Below are 27,793 nucleotides of genomic sequence, written 5' to 3'. Positions count from 1 at the left end.
TGACAGAATAGGCTTTCATGTGGTAATTCCAGCTTTTACTGGATTGATCCAGGGTACCATGCTGAGAAGGTTAACATTTACGGATTGCTTTCTTACTCCTTTTCAGTTTCTTGAGTTTCTAATTTAAAGACAGAAGGGGAAACAAAAAAAGGAAGCAAGGAAATGTGGAGCTCTTGTAGCAAAATGAAGCTGATTTTAATAGTTACTTAACTTGCTTGATAAATTCATGGAGTTAACTAACCCACAAATCCATAGAGCATGCTTTGGATATGATTTCTTCCCCTGTCCTCAAATTTTTCCTTCAGTTCCATTTGGCCTTACCCTTCATGAAGGAATTTATCTGATACTGATTCTAGTTGACAGATGTTGCCATGGTTTGATAGCACAAAGAGATAATACAGGGAGAAGGAGAGGAACAGATGGTCTGATGAAGCTAGGATATTAACCAAGGCAATTGATTAGAAGACCCAAGCTACTCAGACCATGCATGTATCTCTCCCTAACCCCCTTGTTCATCTCCCACACACCCTGGCTTTACTCTTGTCATCAAATAGATGGAGCCATGCCCATTAAATCACAATAGTCAAAATTGGTAATTCTACTTAGCATAAAGTGTTTTTCTTAAGATTCAATAATAACATATCAAGATACTTGTAAACTTTGAAACCTGGATGAATGGGACAATCAAGATATCCTGGACAAAAATAGGAAACTCTTAGGACATGACTAACAGGGAAGAATTCAATGGTAATGCTTAAAAGAAAGCATTTGGAGTACTTACGGATTTCATTTACACATGCCTCCTTTCTTCCTAGTTAATACCGTTAATAAAGAGCTGAAATTTAAAGTCTTTGTGGTAGCTGAGAAAAAATAGTGGTCCTTGTTGAAAGGCCCTAGGACTACTGTGCACATTATAAACACCCAAATAAATCCACCAGGATTCTAAATGAATGTAATTAGAAGCAGACTTGGAGAAATCTACCCTACAAGATGCTGGGGTTTTTTTGTTTTAGAATTTTGACTAAGCCAGTAGGTTAGAATAATAGTAGCTATAGGGAATGTTTGCTTCTTGAAAACCAGAAGATTAATATAGCTGAGTTTTGCCTTCAGGAGTACTTTATTAAATAATCATTGGAATCTGAATGCCTTTAGCTTGCATTAGGAACACCAACTGGCATCAGTGTAATGCATTGAATTCTAATACTGGCACTCTGTGTAATATTGGCATCCTTTCTCATTGATGCATACAGCCCTATTTATCCTATACAAAGAAAATTTTTTTGTCTTTATACTTGGATTTCGACTTAATCTATGAAAGCTCAATGCAGTAAGTTTCCAAGTGAGAAAACCCCTATGTTTCATTTTGTTTTAAGTTTGGAAATATTAATGGCGTATCACGTTATCCTTCATAACACATGGCTCTGTTACTGTTTGCATAGCGTCCATATGGGTATTCATGTTCCTAAATCCTTTCCTGAATTCACATTGGAAAGTAGATGTGTTTTTACTCTTTGAATGGAAGAATGTACACATTTGTCCTCAATATATCTAAGGGCAAAAGAAACCTTTCCAAATTGGCCCCAATGAAGAGTAAAACATGTTTTTAACCAAATTTATTCCCTCATTAATAGCTTATTTTTTCCTTCCCATGTTTCCAACTTGTTAAAGTGTTCAAGATTGCTTTAGTTCTCACTCCTTTGCCAACTTATTAAAGCTTTATGATTTGTTTAGAAATCATTTTCACATTTTCTGACACTTTCATACTGTAGTTATTTACTGTTAATGTAGAATGAGGGCCCTCCTTTTGGGCTGGTCCAGAGCAGGCTCTGGCCTTTCTTTTTTTGTGTCCCCCCTGCCCCCCAGGTTTTTAAGAAGCAAATATTTTTGATGTCTGAATTCTCAATTGAGCCCAAAGCCTTATTATCCATTTGTCTTTCCATGTAAATTTTAAGCTCTGTGAGGACAGGAACCATGTGTATCATAACCAACTTAATCTTCCCAGTCCCTAGATCAGCATCTGGCACATAATAGGCCCTCAGTTGATATATACTGAATGAATAAAAAGTAAAACAGCAGCATTTTCACTTTAGTTTCACTAGTACTTCAAACTTCACATGACAAAATTGAACTCCTACTGTTTCTCTTGATATTTCAGGTCCACATCTTAGTACTTTCTGAAGTACCTTCATTCCTCCATTCACTCTAACTTGAATCTTGATTCATTTTTTATTTTTCCTCTCCTACAGCTAATAAGCCCCCAAGTTATAATGGTTCTGCCTTTGGGAAGTACATCAATGTCTTTATTTTCTACTTCTTCACATTCGTGCCAATAATTCTAATTCAGACACTTGTCACCATACTCTGGATCCTGGAAATAGCATCCTGGCTACTTTCCCTGGCTCTTTTCCTACTCCAGTCCATCCCGGCTTCTGCAAAACTAAGGAAATTTAGATTATCCACCATCAGCTCACTCGTTCTTCACCCCAGATTCATCCTCCTTCTCTTCTTTCCAAGGAGCACATTTCTGACTCGAGACTGTGCTCATCATCCTGTCCCTTCCACATTCCTTAAGACTTTACTCTCAAATTTACCCCTTCACTGCCATTGGGACCATGCCTCTTGCTTGCAAATAGGTTGAAGATTTCTCTATCACCAAACAACATTTTCTGTTAATTCTGTTAGCTCTTCCAAGCTATTTTTCAATCTCTTCATTCCAGTACTTTTCAGAGTGGTCTGTTCTCTCATACCTGGTTTTTGTTCCACCCCTACAATCTTTATTCCCTTTCACTGGTTTCCTTTCCTTTTTTACCATTCCATTGAAATATCTCTTTGTGGTCACCAATGACCAATGAATTGCTAAATCTAGAAGTGTTTTCTCAGTTCATACTCTTTTTTTTAAATGTTAATTTATTTTTGAGAGACAGAGTGTGAGTGGGGGAGGGGCAGAGAGAGGGGGAAACAGAATCCAAAGCAGGCTCCAGTCTCTGAGCTGTCTGCACAGAACCCCACACAGGGCTCAAACCCACAAACTGAGCTCATGACCTGAGCTGAAGTCAGAGACTTAAACAACTGAGCCACCCAGATGCCCCTCAGTTCTTACCTTTTTAACCTCTCAGTGGAATTGTCAGCACCGTCTTTCTTGAACTCTTTCTTTGACATGTTTTGTGAAATGTTTCTCTTGGCCTTTTTCTCCTCTCTATTGCTAATTGTTAGCCTACCTCCCAAAGTGGAATAGAGTTTTATCCTTGGATCTCTCATCTGTTTCCCCCCTTATCTCATCTATGCTGTGTCTTTAACTAAGTAAAACAGTGCTTCTCAAACTTTATGCATGTAAATCATGTAAGAGACCTTGTTACAATGCAGATTCTATTCCAGAGCATAAGAAAAAGCCTGCGGTTCTGCATTTCTAAAAGCTCAAAGGATGTGCTGATGTTGCTTTTGTACAGAGAGCAATGGGAGTGATAAGGATATAAGTGACTTGCAGGGCTAATATCTGACCTTGACTCATTTCCAAAGTTCTAAGACTATTTTCAGTTGTTGATGTAATGATCTACATTAGAATGACCAAATAATGGTGGTTAGTACCTCAAACTCCAACTAAATTCTTAATCTGTACTACCAAAAAAATTCCTTTCCATTACTTTAATTTCTTTCAAGGTAGGAAATTCAGTTTTGATTTATATTAATGCTTTTCTTAGCACACTTATCCCATAAAGAAATCTAGTTGCATCAATTCTTGTGTAGAAATACTAACTTTGGGGGCTCCTGGGTGGCTCATGCCTCCCACTCTTGATTTTGGCTCAGGTTACCAGTCTCAAGGATTGTGAGATCTAGCCCCATGCTGGGCTCTGTGCTGACAGTGCAGAGCCTGCTTGGATTCTCTTTCCCTCTCTCCCTGCCCCGTCCTTGTGTGTGTGTGCCTGCACACACTCTCTCTCTTTCTCTTTCTTTCTCTCTCTCAAAATAAACTTAAAAAAACAAATATAACTTTGATCTTTGTTTTCTTCATTTCATTTCTTCCATGAGTCATTCCTTGGTTGACTCGTGTGGACTGAGTGTATTATTTGAGATTCTTCCCTCCAATCTCTCTCTAATTCTCCCACTGCTGGTAAGTCTAACCTCCTCCATCACTGCTTAACTTTATTCCCTGGCTAAAGAATCTCCACCAGCTTCTACTGCCTGGTAAAAGAAATCGTAGAATCTCTCATAGAATCTATCTCCAATAATATATAAGTCATGCTACTGCCATGAGTTTTAAATCTGGACTACTTTGCTTTCCTGGACTTATGTAGGATATCCAACTTTAAGTCACACCCTTTGGATTTAAAATGCCATTTGTCCATTGCAACAGTTCAAGTGTAGAGGGCTATACCCAGCCCCCCTCAGCACCCTCTGTTTTTCATCCCAACTTCTTTAGTTCTATCCATATATACATCTACCTCCTTCACTATACTGTGAGCTCATTTTTGCAGTTTTCAGTGTCCCAATCATCTTCCATTGCATGTGGATCCTAGCATCCTGCTTTATAATAGCAGTTCTCAACACATGTACAAGTGAATAAGTGGAATATTACAGAGCAAGTCTTAAGGTCAGGCCATCTAGCTCTTGAACGTCTTATGCAACATCTCTTGTCTAGAGTCCACAGTGAGTATCTCCAGCAATGATAACAGCACAGACATTGAGGGTACAAATTCTGGTCAGACTGACCTATGTTCAAAATTCTGTTGTATTATTAACTGAATGGCCTTGGATAAGGTATTTAAAGGCATTTTTTAAAATCTGTAAAATGGGGGCGCCTGGGTGGCGCAGTCGGTTAGGCGTCCGACTTCAGCCAGGTCACGATCTCGCGGTCCGTGAGTTCGAGCCCCGCGTCAGGCTCTGGGCTGATGGCTCGGAGCCTGGAGCCTGTTTCCGATTCTGTGTCTCCCTCTCTCTCTGCCCCTCCCCCGTTCATGCTCTGTCTCTCTCTGTCCCAAAAATAAAAAAATATATAAAAATAAAAAAAATAAAAAAAAAAATCTGTAAAATGGGATAATAATACTACTATCTCATGGGGTTGTCAGAATTTAATGAGATGATACGTGTAAAACGGTTCACACAGTACATGGCACACAGTAAGCACTCAGTAAATGGTCCTGTTTGCTATTCTTGTTGATTTTGGTATTATTTGCTTTGTTTTATAACGGCCATTTCAGGTGAGCTATTTCATTTTAGGTAGCACCAAAATCACTAGAAACTGATTCTTTTGGTTGATGTTTAAGCCAGCCACCATTAGGGGATAAAGGAGAGAGTTTTGGAAATTTGTGACCAGTTTGAAAATTATTTTAAGAGTCCAAAGATAATAAAAACCTGAACTGGTCCCATAAGTGCTGCTTAGAAATGAAGAAGAAACAGGTAAAAGAGGAATCATGCAGGGAAACCTAACTGGCCTTGAAAACCGATTGAGGGGAGAAGGGGCCTGAAGCTAACAGGAATAGGAGCAGATTTGAACAGAAGTAGATTTTAAGGTAGTGAGGAAACTCAGGAAGGATTAAATCACTAGGTTTGATCAAGAGGTTTTATTATATTACAGATCAGATACCAGATTACAAAGAGATTTAGGCATCACGAGTGATGAGAAAGTGGGATAAGGTAGATTACTTGTAAGACATCTTGTGTTAAACAACAGCAGGGATAAAAGGGAATATGAAATGAAAATTCTTTTCATTTTTGTTAGAATGAAAAATACCTAAACAATTTTTTGGCTCAGAAGTGAGTGAATGGAATAAGGAAATGGAATAAAATCACCAAGATTCTTATTTATGTTTGGGCAGCAGGAAGAACCCCAGAATCAGAGAGGGTCAGGGAGGGGGTGATGGACAGAGACACTTTAAGAAGAAGGGAGTGAGGGCAGAATTTACATCAGAAGCAAAAATATTGACAAAGGCGGTGTCAGGAAGTGTCCTTTGATATAAAGAGAACAAAAAAAATCTAATGGATGTTTTAGGAAATATAATAGTAGTTACAGAAATAAAAATATTGCTGAAAAAAATATAGAAAGTCCAAACAATGACCAATGACATGCATCAAGCAGACTAGTTTGTGAAAGGACTACATTTATCTTGTCATGGCTCCATTTCTCCTCTTGGTATAATTGACTACTAGTTATTTCATAAATCACGTTTATGGGGTTTCTACCCTGTGTTCTGCCTCTGTAGTTTGTTGGAATAAAGGTCTAATTTGTAGACAATAAACTTGTAGAAACAAAAAGGATCCCACAAGTTGTCTAGTCCAAACCCTGTTCTTTTTGGAGAGTGAAAATCCTACATTTAGAGGAGCTATGGAATTTTTTTTTAAACTACAGTAAGCATTATTATCAATATTCATACTATTAGGGAGATCCAAGCAAAGATAATGTTGTTTAAACCAAACATTCCATTCAGTAGTTTCTTATCACAAGGACATGAAATATTCTCCTTCCTTAAAGTCCAAGTTGCTGGAGGCAGGCCTTCCAGAAGTCTAGTCTGACGACATTCACCGACTGTTACTTATATTTTTAATAGACTTGTTGCACTTGTGTCCAAATTTAATCATCAACAGAAAAGGGTATGATCAACGTTTGATCCTGAGTGTCCTCAGACAATAATGGGAAGTCTGTGACTCTATGTTATGGTAAATACACAATAAAATAAAAAGCCTTAAATGATGTTGAAAGGAATTATGATTGTCCTCTTCCCTCCTGGGTCATTTTACCTGTTTTCATTTCCTTTTGCCAAGCACCACAGTAGTAGAAAGACCATCCAATGCAATACTAAAGGTATTAGTTGAGTCAGAAAACCGCCATTTGTCTGGCTTTGTCTCTGACAATCAGATCTTAGACACTTACTGGCCCTCTTTTTCTTCTATAATAATGCTTATTCTCATTTCAGTTTATTCTATGAATCAACTGAAGTAAATTTTAAAATCTTAAGCCCTCTGCAAATGTTCAATGTAGACATTTATTGTATTTTCCTTCAGTTTGCATTGATTCTATAGGAATGCTGAGTTTTGGTAAGTAAAACCTTAGGCAATGACACATTGAAAAAGATAATATAATTGTAAACTTTATTGCTTAAATCCATATTTTCTGGTGACGGAATTATTGACCATTTAGAGAAATTATATTCTAATTTTAGAATGACCCCATGAGCACCCAAATATCCATTCTGTTCATTCCACATTTATGGAGTACCTTCTGTGTGTGGTACGGCACTGTTAATTTTCATAAGGCCTGTATTTAGCTTTAAAATCAAGGAAATTTGCTTCACTACCTTACAGGTAAATAGTCTTACTGACTATCTCTTTTAACATTTAGAACTTGCTATGTTACACAACTATCAATTAAGCCAGTGTTGGTAAAGATAACCTCTGAGGCTGAAGAGAGAGGTTGGCTGCCTGTATGTTTATTTTTCCTAACAAACTTGATATAAGACAGGTTATTTTGAATGCTTTGTGATCAAGATAGAAAAAATGTGCAGGATTTTTTTTTAATGTTTATTTATTTTTGAGTGAGAGAGACACACAGTACAAGTGAGGGAAGGGCAGAGAGAGAGAGAGGGAGACACAGAATCCAAAGCAGGCTCCAGGTTCTGAGCTGTCAGCACAGAACATGACTGGGGCTCAAACCCACAAACCACAAGATCATGACCTGAGCCGAAGTTGGATGCTCAACCAACAGATCCACCCACTCTGTTTTTGTTTTTGTTTTTGTTTTGTTTTGTTTTTTGTTTTTTGTTTTTAACATGTGGGAAGTTCTTAGAACATTTTTGTACCATTTTATTCCTGGGAAGATAATATAAAATCAAACTTACTGGTAACTCTGGAATCTGGCCTTTGGTTGTTGTATTAGCAGTGCCCCCCCCCCCCCAACACACCTTGGATCATACCAGCAATTAAGGATTTGAGAAATGTATCCAAAGTATAGATGCATAATGTGGTAGCCCATCTGGTCTGATTTTAGCTTCTCTGCACTTTGCTGACTTTTTCTAGTATACAAGGCAGGGAAAAACACAGCCACAAAAATTCCATGCAGCATGCTTGTCAATAAGTGTGTTGCATAAATGTCTATTGATGTTTCAACTCACAGGACACAGAGGATTAGTAGTCTATAATATATATTCCCAGTAGTAGTTAGTATTTTGGCTGAACGGCTTCCTTCACTCGTTCAGTCTTTTGCTCCTTGGAAGTCAGGAACTGGAGCCCTGGCAGTTTTACTAGAAAGAAGCAAGCTAATGAATGACTTCAAGCATTTCAGTAGTTTGTAACTAGTAGGAACATAGGCTGAATATACAAATACATTCAAAATACAAATGTACAGAAACATACAAAACCATTCCCCCTCTCTCTGTATTTGTTAACTATAAACCCCCTGCTGACTTGATGGACATGCAACACGTGCATTTGCACAGGGTCCCCCTGTGTACTTAGAAGGGTCCATGCTTGGTTTAATACTCTAATGTCACTGTCTTGAAACGCTTAATCATTTTTGAACATGGGGTCCCATGTTTTCATTTTGGGATGAGCCTCACAAATTATGTAGCCAATCCTGCCCCTTGTTTCTAGAAGTTCTAGGTAATTGTTTTTATGTATCATCAACAATATGTTCCTGGCACTTAGAGGGGGGCACAATAAACGTTTTTAGCACAAGTAAATGAGTGACTTTGTAAGGCTTCAAGTAAAAGCAACTGACCAGAATCTTAGCCCCTTTAGTTTTGCTAGGGTGGGGAGTGGGGGAGAGGTACTAAATGTTTGAGAGAAAATTTAAAATAGAAGAACCTAAAATAGTATAACAAACACCTAAGTTTCCATCAGCATACATGACAGCTATTATTTTATTCTATTTATTGAAAATGTTTATTTAAAAATAAAAAGATAAAATATACCTGTTGGCCCCACTTCTATACTCCTTTATCTCACTGGGTGGGGCGCCGGGGTGGCTCAGTTCCTTAAGTGGGTAAGCATCTGATTTTGGCTCAGGTCATGATCTCATGGTTTGAGTTTGAGCCCCACATCGGGCTCTGTGCTGACAGCGTGAAACCTACTTTGGATCTTCTGTCTCCTCCCCCATTGTCCCTCCCCTGCTCTCTTGAGATCTCTCGAGTTCTCTCAAAAATAAGCATTAAAAAAAATTCTTATCTCACTGGGAACTAGAGCACTAATATGAATGTTGGACCCTTGCAATATTTGCTGTCTCTTTACACTGTTACCATATATGGTAACATATTTTGTGAGCATTTTAATATTTATGTGAATCATGAAACTATGTGTCATCTTGTAATTTGCTATTTTTGTTCAGTATTCGTAAAATCTGTTCATATTGATATATATATAGTTCTAGCTCATTGATTTCTTATGACTGTATACAGTACTAATGCGCTCCCCTGTCCTGGTTGGCCCACTGTGTGAGGCTGTTTACAGCAGGGTCAGAGGAGTCTTTGTATTCTGGTTCTGTCACTGGTCAAAGTCACTAGGTGGGCAGCAATGGGCAAGTTAAATGATGTTTCTGAAAATCTATTTTCACATCTATAGAATGAGTTAATAACTTCTACCACTTCAGATGATTTTATGACAACAAGATAATATATATAAAACCTAGCATGTGATAAAAGTACAAAAAAATAGCGGTGACAATTAGCATTACTTCATATGTATGTCTGAATATTATGAACCCCTAAGCAAATAGGTAACCTTGATCTTAAATTTGCATGGTTTGATTCTTTTCATTGAACTCCTAGCTTGGCTTTGGTTTTGATTCTATTTTTATGATAAGAATGTTTCACTCTTAAAATGCAGTCCTGGATGTATCTTAGAATTTCAGGATCCCCTTGTACAAAATTGAATGATACCACCTCTAATGCATGTTCCATGGCATAAACCCATACAGTTGCAAGTTAAACCCATTTAGCTATAAAACTTCAGTATTAAGCACTTGAAAAATTATACCTATGCTCTGTTCTATGCATAATTGGAAAGAAACGAACATCCGGCGCTTTCCAACTTTCATTTTGCAAAGTAGCAAATAATAGAACCGCATTCTGTCAGACCGTAACTGTGCTTCACATTCTCCAACTTGGCATTAGAAATTTAAAACCTTAAGTACACACTGAGCTGTTTTGTCATGTTCTCTGCAATTTCTAAAAAATAAAAACAGAAGCCAGCATTAAGCATAGTCTTTGAAGTAGATGGGAGTCTGTGATGTATTAAGAAACTTGAAATAGCATTCTGATTCTCCCTGTGGATTAAAAGCATCATGTTTTGGTTATTCAACAGATATTATACAATTCGCTATAGAGAAAAGGATAAGGAGAAGAAATGGGTTTTTCAACTCTGTCCAGCCACTGAAACAATTGTGGAAAATCTAAAACCCAACACAGTTTATGAATTCGGAGTGAAAGACAATGTAGAAGGTGGAATTTGGAGTAAGATTTTCAATCACAAGACTATTGTTGGAAGTAAGTACCAGGAACTGTTTGAGGAAGCTTTTTGTAACTTTTATCTTTTTTTCCTAAGTACCAAAATTTTAATTATTTTATTCTTAAATATGAGGGGAGTTAACTGCCATCCTCTAGTGCTTAAAAAAATACAAAAGTGAAGACAATTTGAGTACTGATAGTTGAGAATCTTTTATGTTGATGAGTGTTTTTTTAAACAGAAAATGTGATGAACTGATGTTTGATGCCTTTATTGATAACACTTCTTTGGCCATTTTAGTATTTTCAATCAATCTCAGATCTATGAGCACCAACTGAGTGAAAACAGCAGTAATGTGTATTGGTGTTCAGAATGGAAAGCTGGGCCAGTAGAAGTGAACATAGAAATACTTGAAGTGGCCCAAATCTTGTCATCTCTTCATTCAAACTTCATTGGAATCAGCGCTTGAAATGACAGTAAATAACTAATAGGAATAAAGAGTCTGAGTTAGAAAAGGAGTACAGTTGTCTTCATCATGAGTAGGAAGAGTTAATTTAGGAACACAAAGAATGAAAATAATGTTATTTTCTGCTTGTTTTTGTCAGGTAAAAGCAAGGTCAATGGGAAAATCCAAAGTACCTATGACCAAGCCCACACAGTGGTAGGTACCAGGTTATTCTCAGGAATGTTTTTTAGAAATTGTATCTGCATTGTGTTGTTGTTGTTGTTGTTGTTGTTGGTTGCAAGAAAATAGGCCTATTAGGATTAGTTGACTGGCCATGGGGCTTTGTGTAAAGTACTTAATGCTTTAGGAATTTCTTTTTCAGCAAATGGAGGTAGAAATATGAGAGCAAATTATCTAATATGTTTATAGCTCTAAAATACTGATACTTGATGTAGTTATTCTATATCCAGATTCCAGGTATTTTGAGGTTATGCTTATTATCTGCAGTGGATTGTCTTTTAGAATAACCTGTTTCCACAGTAAATCTGTATATGTTCTATTTACATTGGTATTACTCACTTCTCTGTCCTCTTCCCACTATTTTCTCACTTCCTGCTTAAAGAGCTAACCCTTTTCAAAATGATGAAGCAACTGGCTTGGTTTTTATTTGTGCCTAGCCTCTATTGAGTGTAGTAAATATCTGCATATCTTACCTGCCAGGCATCCCCCTCATCTAGACCCCCTCTTCTCTCTTACTGCAGAAACTCAGTCTCTTGTCCTTTTTCCCTCCACTTTTCAAAATCTGTTCTCAGGAAGCACCACACCAGTTACGTACTACCTGTTACAAATGTAAGCCATTGTTGTAACTGTCACAGAGATGTTTGCATTTTCTTTTATTGTTTTTATCTGTTTCTTTTTTTTAATTTGTTTATTTAAATTCAAATCAGTTAGCATACAGTGTAGTATTGGTTTCAGGAGTAGAACTGGGTGACTCAGCACTTACATATGACACCCAGTGCTCATCCCAACAAGTGCCTTCCTTAATGCCCATCACCCATTTTAGCCCATCCCACCACCCACCTCCCCTCCACCAACCCTCAGTTTGTCCTCTGTCTTTAAGAGTCTCTTATAGTTCGCCTCCTTCTCAGTTTTTATCCTTTTTTTCCTTCCCTTCCCCTATGTTGATCTGTTGTGTTTCTTAAATTCCACATATGAGTGAAATCATATGATATTTATCTTTCTCTGACTTATTTCACTTAGCACGATACCCTATAGATCCATCCACATTGTTGTAAATGGCAAGATTCATTCTTGGTGATTACTGAGTAATATTCCATTGTATGTGTATATATGTGTGTATGTGTGTATGTATGTATATACATATATGTATGTACATACATACATACACATATATCCCATCTTCTTTACCACTCATCAGTCAATGGACATTTGGGCTCTTTCCATAATTAGGCTATTGTTGATAGTGCTGCCATAAACATTGGGGTGCATGTGCCCCTTCAAATCAGAATTTTTGTGTCCTTTGGATATATACCTAGTAGTGCAATTGCAGGGTCATAGGGTAGTTCTATTTTCAAGTTTTTGAGGAACCTCCACACCGTTCTCCAGAGTGGCTGTACCAGTTTGCATTCCCACCAATAGTGAAAAAGGATTCCTTCACCTTTCTCTGCATCCATTAAATCACATGCACGATTATAAGATGATGGCCCGAGCAGGTAGAGGAGGCACTCTGGTGAGAAGGGAGGAATTTGGTGCTGGCTTTGGTCCCTATGTGTTGGGAGTATCCAGCCAGGGAAATACCCTACAGTCAAGCGAACATGCAAAGACTATTCGTGGCTGCAAATTTCCTCTATTTAATGTGTCCATGTTGTGGATGGATATCTTTTATGTCTAATGAAATAGTCAAAAGAATACCCCATTGATTATGTAGGCTAGTAGGAAAAAAAAGGTAGTACATACCTCATTGGGATGAAAAAAAAAATGCAGAATTCTTGTCAGTGACAGAAAAATGGTTTGGGTAAAAAAGATTGAGAATTAATCCTGATAAGGCAAATGTTTCTGTGGTTTGCACTGGCAGAAAAGTGTGTCCCTTGTAAATTTATGATCAAGTAATGATTATTAGATTGCCCAGGAAAGTGTTTTGTTATGTTGCAAATCATCATGTAAGAAAGGAGATGGCAGGTAAATTCCCATGTCACATTCATTCATTCATTCATTTTCTTCTTTCCTTTCTTTAGATTTTGATTTGTTTCTTAATAATCTAATATCTAAAAATTGAGACTATATAGATATGGGGAAAGCAATAAAAACAAAATTATCTACAACACTGCCAAATAAAGACCAGTATAAAACCATTTATAATCCACTTAGTCAAAATATGGCATAGCATATTTCATGTCATAAAATGCTCTTCATATATATAATTTTAATTACTGTGTATTCTATAATATAAATTGGAAACTCAGTTTCCAATTTGTAGGCATTCAAGTTATTTCTAATTGTTTTTAATTATAAGTGATGCTATGGCAAACATTTATGACCATAATCTTAGTTCATTTGTCTACTTGTTTCTTTATAATTGATACTTAGACAGGAATTAGTAACTTAGATTCTTAACATTTTGAAAACTTCCTATATATGATCAAATTTCTTTCTAGAAAGGTTGGGCCATTTTACCATCTTGCTATCAATATATCAGAGTTATCTTGCCAATATGCCTTGATTATCAACATGTATTTCCATCACTAAATTTTCACATAATGTAATAGTTTAAAATGTTTTATAATTTTTTCCCCCTGATTTCTAATAGCACTGCTTTCTTCACTTGTTTATCAGCCATTTGTATTTTCCATTTAATGACTTTTAGTTTTAGTCTTTAATTCAATGGGGGTCTCATGGTTTTTATTGAATAGATTTTAAAGATTTTATAGATTAAAGAACGTTGACTCTTGGTTATATCATCTAGGAACATTATTCTCACATTTGTTATCAATTTTGTTTATGGAAATTTTTGAAATAGCCTACTTTTAAAATTTGTTTAATCAAATTATTTGTCTTTTCCATTGTGATATTTACAGTTACATTATATTTTATAAAGCCCTTCTTTATCCAGAGATCAAATATTTCCCTCTTTTGTTTTTAGTTTTATAAGTGGTTTGATTTTTGTGGTAATTAAATTCTAAACTATATGGGTTGTATTTCACTCTATTGCAGGTGGTAAAGTCATATATTGATTAGGTTATATATATATTTTCCAAACAATCATTTGGCCCAGTACTAAGTATTGAGTTGTACCATTCCTTGTTAAGGTCCCTCTCTGGCTTTGTCTCAAATCCAACCACAGGGAATAGAGTTGCTCTTTGATTCTCTTCTAGAACAATCCCCACTCTTGTTGTGAATGGTTACCTAGGAGGCATATCTTATCTCCCACCCTCTTGGCTGTCATGCTTTGTCTTGCATGTGACTCAATGATGTCATTTCTTTCATTCCTTTTCTTCAATCATATCCCAATAATGTTTTGTGCAAAATATTTCATCTAGTGAGAGTTACTCAGCAAAATTGGGAAAGATGATTGATGTTTACTCCCAAGGAATTTAATTTCTTTTTCATATCATAAATAGCCATGATGAGAAGGTCGAGGAAGAAACTTCCTGCATCTGTGACACAAAGCCAGATATTTTATCACTTCAAGCTGTGAGGCGGAGTACTCCCAACTCCAGCCAGCTGTGATGAGTTGTGGTTTGAAACTCTTGGTTATTTCCAAAGGAAAACCCAAATTAATTAAAAAGATATTTTAAGGCTTCTCTGTGAGGCTTTCTCCATTGTCACTTTCTGCACAGCCATCTGTCCTCTTGGGTAGCTCTAGAACACAGGAAAGTTGAAAAGGAACCACTTGGGATAGCCTTAGACCATCTTACATGACCACTTAGAATTGATTCTGAAAATAGATTTGATATTTTAGAGGCATATTTTAATCCAAATAGTCAATATCAATCCAAATGTTCAGATATCTCTGAGACTGCTTTTAGAAGGCAATATTTCAAGAACTATGAAATTAATTCCAAATGTTTTACTTTTAGACTTTTAAGCAAAAGATGCATTGAAAAATGCTTTCTTTCACCTATATGTGTTTACACCTAAAACTTGTATGCAGCAAACACTTAACCTCTTCTAAACAGAGATTTGGAAAGGAAAAGACAATGTGAACTATAGGATATCCATTTTTAAAAGATAAGTAATATTTACACTAAAAATTTGAAAGTTAAAAAGAGCCCCATCTTAAGCATCTGATGCATTATATTTGTAATTCATGTATCTCCACACATGTTCTGTTGGCAAGCCCCAGCACACTTGTACCAGGTACAGGTGCCAGAAGTTTCTTCTGATGGTTGGTGCCTTTATTCTACTTTCACCCATGCCTATACCTCCGGAAAAATCAGACAAAAGGTGAATTTTAAAGATTGTGATTTATTCTATACAAGTTGTATTACTTGAGATTCAAGATACTGTGAAAGAAATACACATTTATCATAATTATGCTGTTGGGTCCATGTCGAGAATTTAGAACACACTTTTTTTTAAGTTTATTTTATTTTTTTTAAGAGCGTGTGTATGTGCAGGCTTGAGAACTAGTTTGGGGGAGAAGCAGAGAGAGAAGCAGAGAAAGGGAAGAGAGAATCCCAAGCAGGCTCTAAGTTAGTGTGGAGTCCCACAGGGGACTTGAACTCATGAACTGTGAGATCATGACCTGAGCCAAAATCAAGAGTTGTTTGCTTAATGGACCAAGCCTCCCAGGGGCTTGTAGAACCCTCTGTTGACAGAGGTGAAACCTAATATTTATTAATAGGTTTTATTATGCATGATCCAATCAAGAACATGGCTAAAAGGACCTAATTTTAACACATTAGGTCTATATTTAAAAAAAACTAAGTTATCTTACTAGTTCACTAAACAATTTTTGAAGCATTTAACAGATTTTATTTTATTTTAAGTGTTTATTTTTGAGAGAGAGGGTATACACATGTGGGGAGGGGGGGTAAGGCAGAGAGAAAGGGAGAAGAAGGATCTGAAGCAGGCTCCAAGCTGACAGCAAGAGAACCTGATGGGGGGCTGGAACTCAGGAACCCCGTGATATCATGGCCTGAGCCTAAGTCAGCCATTTAACTGAGACACCCAGGTGCCCCTTAATAGAGATTTTAAAATAGAAGTTTAATTATTTAATCAAAATCACTTTAGAATAAGTGTTCCCCTAGTATATGACATCTTTTACCCTTCTGTTTTTTTCCATCAGAGATCACCCAGCTTTAAAACCATGTCTATTTTTGGCAAAAAGAGAAGTTGTGACAATTTTTAAAGTGTAACCATTATCAGATAAGTAAAGTGAATAGGGAGAACTACCATGTGGTCACCACTCACACCTTAAGATTGTATACAATGAATATATCAGGTATCTGTAGCAATTGCTGTCTTAAGCAGAAATTTGAAAAAATTTCTATCTAGACCGATGATACTATCAAAGGTGTATATATGATTCCTCCCTAAATGACCAGAAATATGAAGACTTTTGCAAATAGGACATTAGATTAAATCAATGTGTTTCCTAACTTTCATTAGAACATCCTAAAAATGAATTAAAACCACAGTGTAACAGGTCCAAGTTCTTTTCATGTGGTTTGGCTTAAACCACTGAAGCTTGACTTTGAGCAACCATTAGCCACTCCCCAAATGGGCAACTTGTCTTTATCTCAGGAGCTAAAACTAGTTAAATCTACAATGAATATTCTGATACCACGAAAACACCAAATAGCCAAACTTGAAAAGAAGAGGCTGGAAAGAACAACATTATCACTACATGTATTAAAGCTAATTTTCAAAATAATACCAGGAGGAAGTTAGTATAATGCAGAGTGAGTAAGAAGTCCCTCATCCTATATGGTTACTGCTGTGGTTATTTCCACCTATGCATAGGCTTTCCCTAACCAGGACTTAAAATCGGGCTGAATTGGTCATCAGGTCATTGCTGTTGACCACAACAGCATTCTCTCCCCATAGAGTCTCCCCACCTGATACTTGGCCATCAGGTCCTCAGAAAAATGGTAGAAATGAATTCCCTTAACTAGTCCCCCAGCTCAGGATATATATAGTACAACCTAGGTTCTTTAGGAACAGGGTATCCTGAAAGTCAGGAAAAAGGAAAGACCGCATTTCTTATAGGGCAGGAGGGAAATATGCTTACATCCAGGCATACAGTAAACACAGAAGAGTTTCTAATGAAGGGAGGACAAGATCTGCGGTGATAGAGGCTTGCGGCAGGAATGGGAGTCCACAAAATGTCCACAGAAAAGAGAGCCGGCAAGGACATGGCCTGAGAGCAAAACTGGGACAGCAATGAAGGAACTGGTACCTTTTTCAAAAACACTGTACACAGAACAGTTTGATTAAAACTGGGTTGTAATTGGTTAAACACTGTTAACTTGGAAATTATCACAATATTTCATTTTTCAATGAATCCTGGTAACAGACTGTTTCCTACACTTTCATAAAAAGATACAGGGAAAGGACTCACAGTGTCAACCTCTTAGTGGGAATTTTAGAGCCTTCAGCATAGACATTTTAATGTTTATTTTTGAGAGGGAGGGAGGGAGAAAGAGAGAAAGAAAGAGAAAATGTGAGCAGGGGAGGGGCAGAGAGAGAGGGGGACAGAGGATCCAAATTGGGCTCTGTGCTGAGAGCAGACAGCCCAGTGCAGGGCTCAAACTCTCAAACTGTGAGATCATGACCTGAGCTAAAGTCAGATGCTTAACTGATGGAGCCACCCAGGTGCCCCTTCAGCATAGACATTTTAGGCAGAAGTATTTTCCTGATGCCCCTACAAACCCCACTTATAGAGAGGCAGCTACTTGCTCATGAGTCCAGTCTTGGTACATCTTTGGATTGCAGATTAGGCAAGAGAGTAATTATAGGTCTAGAAAGAACTGGGTCCTGCAGCTAAATTATTTCCTTGTTTTTTGGCAGCACATATTGTACATATAGTCATGTCATCATAACGGAACATTGGTAGATACTCAAGAGCTCAAAGAGAAACTTTGTTCCGTTCACGTGAAGAGTGGAATATTTTCCATTTGTTCTTGTCAAAAATTGTTTAAAACAAATCATCACAGCAAAGGAACTAAAAACTGAAATAATGAAATTCGAAAGCAGTCAACACAGCAACATGTAGGTGTTTTTGCTGCATTGTGATGTGTCTGAAAAACTTCACATTCTGCAAAATGTGCTGTAAGTGGCAGGATTCATAGGACAAATAAAAAATAGGGCTTTCAAAAAGCCTTTGGAACTGTAGCAACAGCTCTAACAAAAATGATCCTTAGTACCTGGAAGGATAATGTGGCCCCTCCAGCAAGTGGTTCTCATGTGGCTGGAGGTTGGCACACCTGGTATTTAAAGTTCTCAAGTGAGGGGTGCCCCAGTCGGTTAAGCGTTCAACTCTTGGTTTCAGCTTGAGTTATGATCTCACAGTTCATGGGTTCAAGCCCCACATCGAGCTCTGTGCTGACAGCATGGAGCCTGCTTGAGATTCTCTCTCTCCTTTCTCTCTCGGCCTCTCCCCACTTGTTCTGTTTACCTCTCTCTCAAATAAATAAACTTTAAAAAATTAAAAAAGTAAAGTTCTCAAATGATAAAGACCATGTGCTCGTGTACCTTTCACTAGAGCAGGACAGGTGGACACGCGAGGCAGAGCCTGTATCTCTCAGGGAAAGGATCCTGTGTGCGAGTGCTCCTAATTAATTTTATGATAAAGCTGAAAGAGATCCTGCTGCCAGTGTGATACCAAAGCTGAGAATTTTTTTTCTTCTCCTGCTGAAGGTGATACTTCTATTTCTACTATTCCCTTCCCCTTGTCTGGGGAAAAATGTGCATAAATTATACTTAAATCATTCCTCTATTTACCAATAGCACGTGAGTTCTGTAGTACAGACCCGGACATAGTAATTGAACAGACTGTTGATCAAAATAACTTTTCTTAATTAAAATGTAATTCATGCTTGTAAAGAACTGAGAAAGAAAAGTATAAAAGATGAAATGAATCCATTTATAAGAAATAGCCACTGTTTTAAAAAAAAAACTATGATCTTTCTTTCTGATCTGTCTGTACATACTCGTTATAAAATTAGGTTATAATGTGGTTATAATTGTAACGTTTATATTTATATTATGCATATTTTCTACTTTGTTAAGCAGATGTCAAAAATTTGAATCATAGTTTATTTAATAAGACTTCTGCTTTTGGATGATGTAGATGTTTCACATAGTGGTAATAATTTATGTGTAAAGGTATTGATCTTTAATTCCTTAGATCAACATTAGATTAGGCTAGATTGTGATGAAGGAAATTACTGTGTGTGTTAGTCCACTAGGGCTGCTATAACAAAATACCATAGACTGAGTGGCTTAAAAAACAAACATTTAATTGTCATAGTTCTGGAGCCTGGGAAGTTCAAGTTCAAGGTGCTGGCAGATTTGGTGTCTCCTGAGAGCTTGCTTCCTGGATCACAGACAGCCATTTTATCACTATGTCCTCACTGGGTAGAAGGGTGGAGGGACCTCTCTGGAGTCTCTTTTATAAGAGCACTAATCCCACTCACGAGGGCTGGATCCCTCATGACTTAATCATTTCTCAAAGGTATCTCTACCATCACGCTTGGGAGTTAAGTTTTAACATATCAGTTTTGGGGGAACATAAGCATTCAGTCTATAGCACTGGGTCCATAGGTATAAATACTACTTTTTAGAAATCTGACAATAGTAAACTTCTACTTTTTGTGGTTTTTAAACATAAGGACCTTAATACAAGAAGAAAAATAGCAAACAGTAAGTTTGGTATTGTGGCCCCTCTTTTTTTTTTTTAATTAACTAATTTATTTTTAATGTACATCCAAGTTAGTTCCCATGTAGTGCAACAATGATTTCAGGAGTAGATTCCTTAATGCCCCTTACCCATTTAGCCCATTCCCCTTCCCACAACCCCTCTGGCAACCCTCTGTTCTCTTTATTTAAGAGTCTCTTATGTTTTGTCCCCCTCCCTGTTTTTATATTATTTTTGTTTCTCTTCCCTTATGTTCATCTGTTTTGTATCTTATATTCCTCATATTAGTGAAGTTATATGAGATTTGTCTTTCTCTGACTAATTTCACTTACCATAATACCCTCCAGTTCCATCTTCATAGTTGCAAATGGCAAGATTTCATTCTTTCTGATTGTGTGGCCCCTCATTATTATGGGCATATCATTCACTGAAATGTTAGCACATCAATGAGTCTCTGTTGTTCACAAGTGTAAACACCTATGTGGTAAGTATCTCATTCAGCACATTCTGGATTCTTAACAGATCTGGTACATGGAGTCTCTATGTTATGTATACAGGTTAAATCAAGCATTAAAAAATCAACATCATGATTTTTAAATTTTAAAATGATTTTTTAAAATTTAAAAACTTAAATAAATTTTTACTCATTTAAAGGAGTAAATGATTACTCCTTTAACTTACTCTAATTCTTCCCTATATATTTGCTTTCCTTATTTTGTTTCTATGTCTATCCATTACCTGTCTTATCCTTGGCTCACAATTATGTCCAGTGATTACTCCACTTTAAGGGTAACACTAAACCCGTCTCTAGTTCAAGGTACTCCATGGCATCAGGACTTGCTGTAGGACATCTGAGACAATTTGGGAGAGGGGAGAATGCATTGGGACCTGCCTTTCTAGTTTGAGGTCCTTGTGCATAAATGTGTGCAGGATGGTGAAGAGTACAAGATTTGGAAGTAGAAATTTCTGGATCTGAATGCCAGCTCTGCTTTCTTGGGCAAGGAGATGCGTGGTGGTTGGATTGCCCTTAGTAGCAGCAGTTGGGTACACTCAAACAATGGATTCTGAGCAGTTTTAAAAGATAATATGTAGCTTAGCATCTGTTTGAGGGGAAATGTAAGGGCAGAATCTGGCTGGGTCACATCTCAAATGAAGTGATAGATGAACTAGTCGTCAATCCACATGGTTCAGTTCCTTTCCATTGCAGTTTCAAGGTAAAGTACATAATGGGAGCTCTGAAGAAATTGCTTCTTTCAAGTCTTTGGACATTTATGGGGAAAACCAAGTAAGCCTAATAAAATAGAGGTAGATAGGGGTTCCTGGGTGGCCCAGTCAGGCGGCATCCTCTTGATTTCGGTTCAGGTCATAGTCTCACAGTTGGTGAGTTCAAGCCCCACTTGGGGCCCTGTGCTGACAGTGCAGAGCCTGCTTGGGATTCTGTCTCTCTTCTTTCTCTGCCCCTCCTCTGTTTGTGTGTGAGAGTTCTCTCTCTGTCTCTCTCTCCCTCTCTCTCTCAAAGTAAATAAAAATTAAAAAAAAAAATAGAGGTAGACATATGTACTAAGATTTCCAGCAACTGTAGACAAGACAGGCTACTTCCAGGTCTTTGCTTTATTTATTTATTTTTTAATTTAACACTAATTAAAAAGCCGAATCTCTTCTCTTTTCAGCCAGCATATGTCCCAAGGAAGCTAATCCCAATAACAGTCATCAAACAAGGTAATTTGTATGAGTCTGCTCTGGATATGTGTTTATAACTATTTCTGTAAATTTTAATTCCAATATAGTTAACAGTTTGAACTAGTTTTAATATACTTTTTGCACTGAGATAACTAAACATAGCACATTAAAATCTTTTTTCTGACTATTTTAAAGCAAAAGTGTGAAAAAATCAGTATGGTCTAGCAAATTAGAACTTAATAATTTTGGCTCTCATACCAATAGGTCAAGTCTTGGCAAGTCTCACTGATTGGACAACTAGGGACAAAGCAACCATAACAAGTATTAACTTTAAAAAAAAAACAGTTGAATATGTGTGGCTTTGTTCAGGGTTAAATTACCGTACATGAAGAAAATCATTAATAGGATATTTGGATTAGTGAAACGAAAACTATGATTTAGTGCTCCCTTTAGGAAAGTAAAGGCATCCAGTTTTTGAGAATTATAATGTCTTATTCCATTTCACTATCCAATTGTTTTTGTTTTGACTTTCAGTTTTTCAAATGATTAAAATGACTCCAATATTTCCAGAAAGTTTTTTGGTAGAAGAGATCAGACATTTACAATAATTAATCATTTTAAGAAAACACAGTGTCTTAAGTGTAATCTCAAACAGTGTCAGTATTGGAATAATCTAGATTCTTTGAGAACATACATTTTCACTTTTTAATACTGTATTAATTGCCTGTTTTGTGCTATTTCTTTAACTTGGGTAGGTTGCAGGGGAGTAGAGATAAGGAAATTTCATCTCATTAGAATGGAACACTTGATGATAGAGTAACAGCCTTTCATTACCTAAAGGCGTAGGTGTTAAGGTGAGATGTGCCTTCCAGTCCTTTCTTTGGCTGTGTACCAGTGCAAAGGGTTACTTTTTACTAATTTAAAAGTTATATCCAGGCTTACCCCATGCAGATTGCTTCACATCACAGTACTGCTATTTACTGCTTACTATTTTTTTCCCATCACACTGTTAACTTTTTTCATTTCAACAGTGATTCAGAATGTTACTCACAGGGCTTCAACTAAATCCCCTGATAAGACTCCCTTTGGAGGAACAATATTAGGTGAGTATATCTTGGTATCTATACCTGCATTAAGTCAGGCTATTTTTGATAATAGGACCATTATGGAATTTTACACCGTTAGACCTGTTAGCAGGTCTATTAAATTGAAATTGGTTCATTTTCTTTGAATATTTAGCATCCTTCTTTGTGTCCATTCTAGGCTAGGAGCCAAGAGCTGCTACCTCTATTACAGTATGTTAGAGAAGCATTTCTAGCCCATGCCTGGTGGGAATGGTGGCACCCATCCTACCTGCCTTATAGTGTTGTTGCAGTTGGGAGGGAGTCCTTGTTGCATTGAGCTGCTTTTTAAAAAGTATTATTATTTTTTTTCTTTTTTAAATGTTTATTTATTTTTGAGAGAGACAGAGACAGAATGTGAGTGGGTTAGGGGCAGAGAGAGAGGGAGACACAGAAGCAGAAGCAGGCTCCAGGCTGTCAGCACAGAGCCCGACGCGGGGCTCGAACTCACGGGCTGTGAGATCATGACCTGAGCCGAAGTCGGACGCTCAACCGACTGAGCCACCCAGGCGCCCCTAAAAAGTATTATTAATAATAGGGAGCCTGGGTGGCTCAGTCAATGAAACGTCTCACTCTTGATTTCAGCTCGGGTCATATCTCAGTTTGTGAAATGGAGTCCCACGTCTGACACTGCTTTGACAGTGCAGCACCTGCTTGGGATTCTCTTTCTTCCTCTCTCTCAAAATGAATAAATTAAACTTAAAAAATTATTATTAATAATGGTGTTCTTTTTCACTACACATCTTAAACAACCATTTTATGATTTTTGAGTCTGTGGATTAAAAGCCAGGATTTTGTAGTTTAGTTCTGAATATTTAAAAAAAAAACTATTTAAAAGGTACTGTCATATTTTTTTCTGACATTTTAGGTTTGGTTTAAAAGTGATTAAGCCATATAATTGCTAAATTTTGTAGTTTTTGTTAAATGACGAGCTTTACTTTATTTCATGATGCATTTTTTTCCTCTTACTTTATTCTATTTTCTTGCAGTCCACCTTATTATTCCAGGTCTCAATGAAACCACCGTAAAGCTTCCTACATCCATAATGCTTGAGATTTCAGATGCAATCAAGGCACAGTTAGGTAAGCAGCAGTGTTGTATATGTGAACTTTGCAGTGACTGACTACTAGTACTGATAATCCTAGGATATCCAAGGAATACAGCAAATGAGCTATGTGGGCATCTTAAAGTAAAAAGTAAGGAAAAGGCATGTGCACCATTGATGGGAATGTTAAATGGTGCAGCTGCTGTGGAACATAGTATGACCATTTCTCAAAAAGTTAAGCATAGAATTACCACATGATCCAGCAATTCCACTTCTGGGTATATAACCAAAAGAATTGGAAAAAAGGTTATCAAGGAGGTATTTGGACATCTACGTTCATACCAGCATTATTCACAATAGCTAAAACATGGAAGCAACCCATGTGTCCATCAACAAATGAATGGATATGCACAGTGATGTTTATAGCACCGTTATCTACAATAGCCAAGTTATGGAAACAGTCCAAGTGTCCATCGACCGGTGAATGGATAAAGAAGGTGTAATGATACAGAATTTCACTATTTAAGATGGAAAAAGTTCTGGAGATGGATGGTGGTGATGGTTGCACACATTGTGAATGTATTTGATATTACTGAAGTATACACTTAAAATGGTTGCTATACTGCATCTTATGTATATTTTACCACGAGAAAAAAATTTGGAAAAAATATAGTAAGGGACAGAGAGATTAGAGTGTTGCAAGTATTTATGCAAATCACTTTTGTAGGTAAATAGTTATTATAAATTATATGAAATGTATTTATATTTAAAGTGAACATTTATCAAATTATCCAAAATACATTTATTTAGGTAAAATTTTCAAATAGAGTGATTGTTAAAAAATTATTGTACTATACTGTCAAGGGGCCATGAGATGTTTTCAGTGAGAACTGCTGTAGAGGTCAGGTATGTTATAATTATTAGTTACTTGAGATCGATACTGCCTCCTACTTCTATAAATAACTTGATATAATTTCAGTGTTTTAAAAACATGAAAAATAACACTTTGGAGGGGGAAAAAACAGCAAAACCCTTTAAAAGGAGCCCAGGAAATAATTAATTGTGGTGTTCAGTGGAGTAAATTAGTTGCTGCATTTTAGAATCAAATTAGTCAGGATTGTCTCTATAGCACAGTATCTCAAATGTGATGGAGCATCAGAAGTCCCGAAGGGCTTGTGAACACAGACTGCTGGACCCACCATCAGAGTTACTGTTTCAGTAGCTAGGGGGTAGGACCTGAGAGTTCGCCTTTCTAACTAGCACCCAGGAGATACTGAAGCCACTTGTTCGGGAACCACACTTTGAGAACCATCCCTCTACGGTCTCCAGAGAATGACTTGGGCTATTGGTAAATATGGAAGGAGAGGGCATGATGTAGTAGAAATTGAACAAAACTAAAAAAGGTGAATATTTTCTCTGAATTATGCACTAGCAAAGAAGTTTAGCACTTACTATATAGGTAAGTTACACAGGTCCTGCCCACGACAGGACCTCAGACTTAATTTCTCCTGACCTTTGCTTGTTTGATGCTAGGCAATCAGATTGGAACAGTTTTAAAAAGTGAACTCTTAAATTCTCCTGTTAATTTGAGAATTGACTGAAAGAAGGGAAAACAAAGCCTTAAGTAAGTAGTAGAGCACTTAACTGGTAGACTGAACAGTCCCACAAATTTTAGAAAAGTTTTCAGAACTTACATATCACCATTGTATTAAGATGTGAAAATATTTTCCAATCTTTGTGATTTTGTGCATCCTTATATTTTTATTATGACATATTCATTTCATACCTTTTGGTCCTAGAGTGAGTTACCTCCAAGAATGTAGACAAGTGACTTTAGACAAAATTTCCTTAATTTGTTCCTCAGACTCGATCACTTCTCTTTTAGCTGTCAAACTCTGTGACTAAACTCTGCATCATCTAAATGCCATGTTAAGAGCCAGGAACCTTCCAAATTGAATTTCCGCAGTGAACCTATATTTGGAATCCAGTGTTCAGTACTCTTAAACTTACCTGTTCTTGGCCTGGAGCCTATATGCCTTGTCCTGGTCCTGTTTGGGAGTCTTGTTGGGGAGGACTTAAAAAAGGAACTGGCCAATCTCTTACTGATGTGGTTCCTAATCCATCCAGCAAAACCACAAAACACAGAATTTGTGAAGGAGGCTGAAAATGAGCAGTTTTTTCCCCAGAACACTGCTGTCCATTTTGAAGTAGATGATGTTTTTTGTTCCTTAGTCTTGTGTGATCTTTCCTAAATTTTTTGGTTTTTGTGAATTTCTACATGCTGCCTTAATACCAATTCAGTCTTTTTGTTTTCTTTAGAGAATTACACAGTGGATATGTTTTGTTTTGTTTCTGCTTTTATTTTTCTGATATGATCCACTAAATCTTCAGGATTAAGTGTGATTTAAATAAAGAAAAATTGTATGCAAACAGTAAATATAATTTTTGACTTTTCTGGCAAAACACCAGCTTAAATTGAATACATGACAAGTTTCTTGTGCATTGAAAAGTTTGGCAGCTAGTATATTTGAAAATGTCCACTAAATCCATCAAATGTACCGTCTTAAAAGACTACATTTAAAAATTACATTTTAAGGTTACCGCATTTAATGAGAAGAGATATTGCTTAAATAGTGCTTTATACTACCAAGGGAGAAATAAAGTTGCCTGAAGTTATTTAACACCGCAGTTCAGAAATGTACTATTTTCTTGAGGGGGTAAATCCTAAAAATAATATCCTCATTCCAACAGGGCCCATCATGGGACATCAAGAAATTAATAGCTTTTGTTCTAAGAACACATGGTGTGAGTAATGAAAGAAATAAACAAGAAAGCTAGTATTACACACACCCCTCCCAGGGGCATATAAAGGGTTTGCCAAAGCCAAGACTTACCCTGCCAAAAATGAAAGGAAACAACTGTGTTGAAAAAAGGTAGAGAAGAATCAGAGAGGAAAGGGAATTTCCTGGGTTTCAGGCCATGTTCTTGTGGCATTTTACTGTGTTCTTGCCAAGACTATGGTTGTACATAATGTAGGTGAATGCCCATGGCTTGATAAGAGACATAAAGGCTCTTTCATTCAAAAATCTCTATCTACCAATTTCTCTGATGTCTGAAATGGCATTTTTAGAAACATACTATGCCTTTATAAGGTATTAGTGATGTGAGAAGAATACAAATGTCTCTTGAGGGTAGTTTACCTTTTTTTTTTTTCCCCACTAACAGCCTAATTTTAGGTTAATGTGATTGCCAGCTGAGGGCATGTTTTTAATACAGGGAGCTAAAGCAAGGTAATCCAGAGCATTGTTTGAAATAAGATCTATAGGTTAAAATAAATAGATAAATAGTCCTAGTCAGCCAAGGAAACCACCATAGGCTATTACCCAGGAAGGAGGAAGGCTACCACCATAGGAAGGAAACCACCATAGGGTATTACCCAGGAAGGATTCGCAAAGGTGTCTTAAAGGAGAAGAGGACACTGAAAAGAAAAAAAAAAAAAAAAAGGATTAAAAAACCCTTTATCTCACATAAAAAACAAAAAACAAAAAACAAAAAAAAAAAACCTTACATGGTAAACCTTGAAAGTAACAGGTTTCATAAAAAACAGAGTTCATAAAAATCTGGAATCTGAATGTTTTTTCCTGTGCTAACAATCACAGTGGTTCAAAACAAAAGCTGTCACAGCAACAGAAGAAAATGTTAAGTTCAGAAATTTTAAAAATGGAGTTTATTATAAATTTCTACTGGATCTGCTTTTTAAATTATTTCATAGAGTCCCTCTCTTTATGCCCTGCTAAATTAACTTGAACAATGGTATTTAACATTTCTTTTGTACAGAAATGCTGTGCAACTTTATGTGTACATGAATCCAAAACACACACTTGATTGTTAGATGTGGCAAATATGGAAGCACTTGTGATCTCTATTTCTAGCACTTTAAATCATTCCTGAAAACAATCAGCTGTCTGTAAAAATTTGTTGTAGACCTCCATAATACAGATTGAAACTGATTTGTTTCTATTATCATTGTGAAAGGGATGACTTTACAATTGTCTTGAAGTCCTTCAGAATAAATAATTTGTTGCCCATGTTAACTGTTAAGAAAATGGTCTTTACAACAGTGATGTGAACTACAGAAGGAAGTTTTTAAAACTTTGATCCTCAAAGAACTTTGAGAGAATCATTTAGATCAA

The 27,793-nt window shown here is 36.8% G+C and overlaps 1 protein-coding gene across 13 annotated transcripts in view; it reads left to right on the top strand.

The window, feature by feature from the left end:
• LOC102970387 (ABI family member 3 binding protein) overlaps nt 1-27,793 on the top strand; it is a 257,824-nt gene that overhangs the window by 96,707 nt on the left and 133,324 nt on the right. For all 13 annotated transcript variants that reach the window (XM_042998592.1, XM_042998593.1, XM_042998589.1 and 10 more), the window contains exons 5-9: nt 10,288-10,469; nt 11,034-11,089; nt 21,425-21,473; nt 22,466-22,537; nt 23,545-23,637. In XM_042998592.1, coding sequence (XP_042854526.1) covers nt 10,288-10,469; nt 11,034-11,089; nt 21,425-21,473; nt 22,466-22,537; nt 23,545-23,637 — 452 coding nt within the window. The remainder of the gene's footprint in view (nt 1-10,287; nt 10,470-11,033; nt 11,090-21,424; nt 21,474-22,465; nt 22,538-23,544; nt 23,638-27,793) is intronic.

This window comes from Panthera tigris, chromosome C2, assembly GCF_018350195.1.
Source record: "Panthera tigris isolate Pti1 chromosome C2, P.tigris_Pti1_mat1.1, whole genome shotgun sequence".
Taxonomy (NCBI): domain Eukaryota; kingdom Metazoa; phylum Chordata; class Mammalia; order Carnivora; family Felidae; genus Panthera; species Panthera tigris.
Note: the sequence above shows the minus strand (reverse complement) of the source record. Positions and strands in the feature narration are given on the sequence as shown.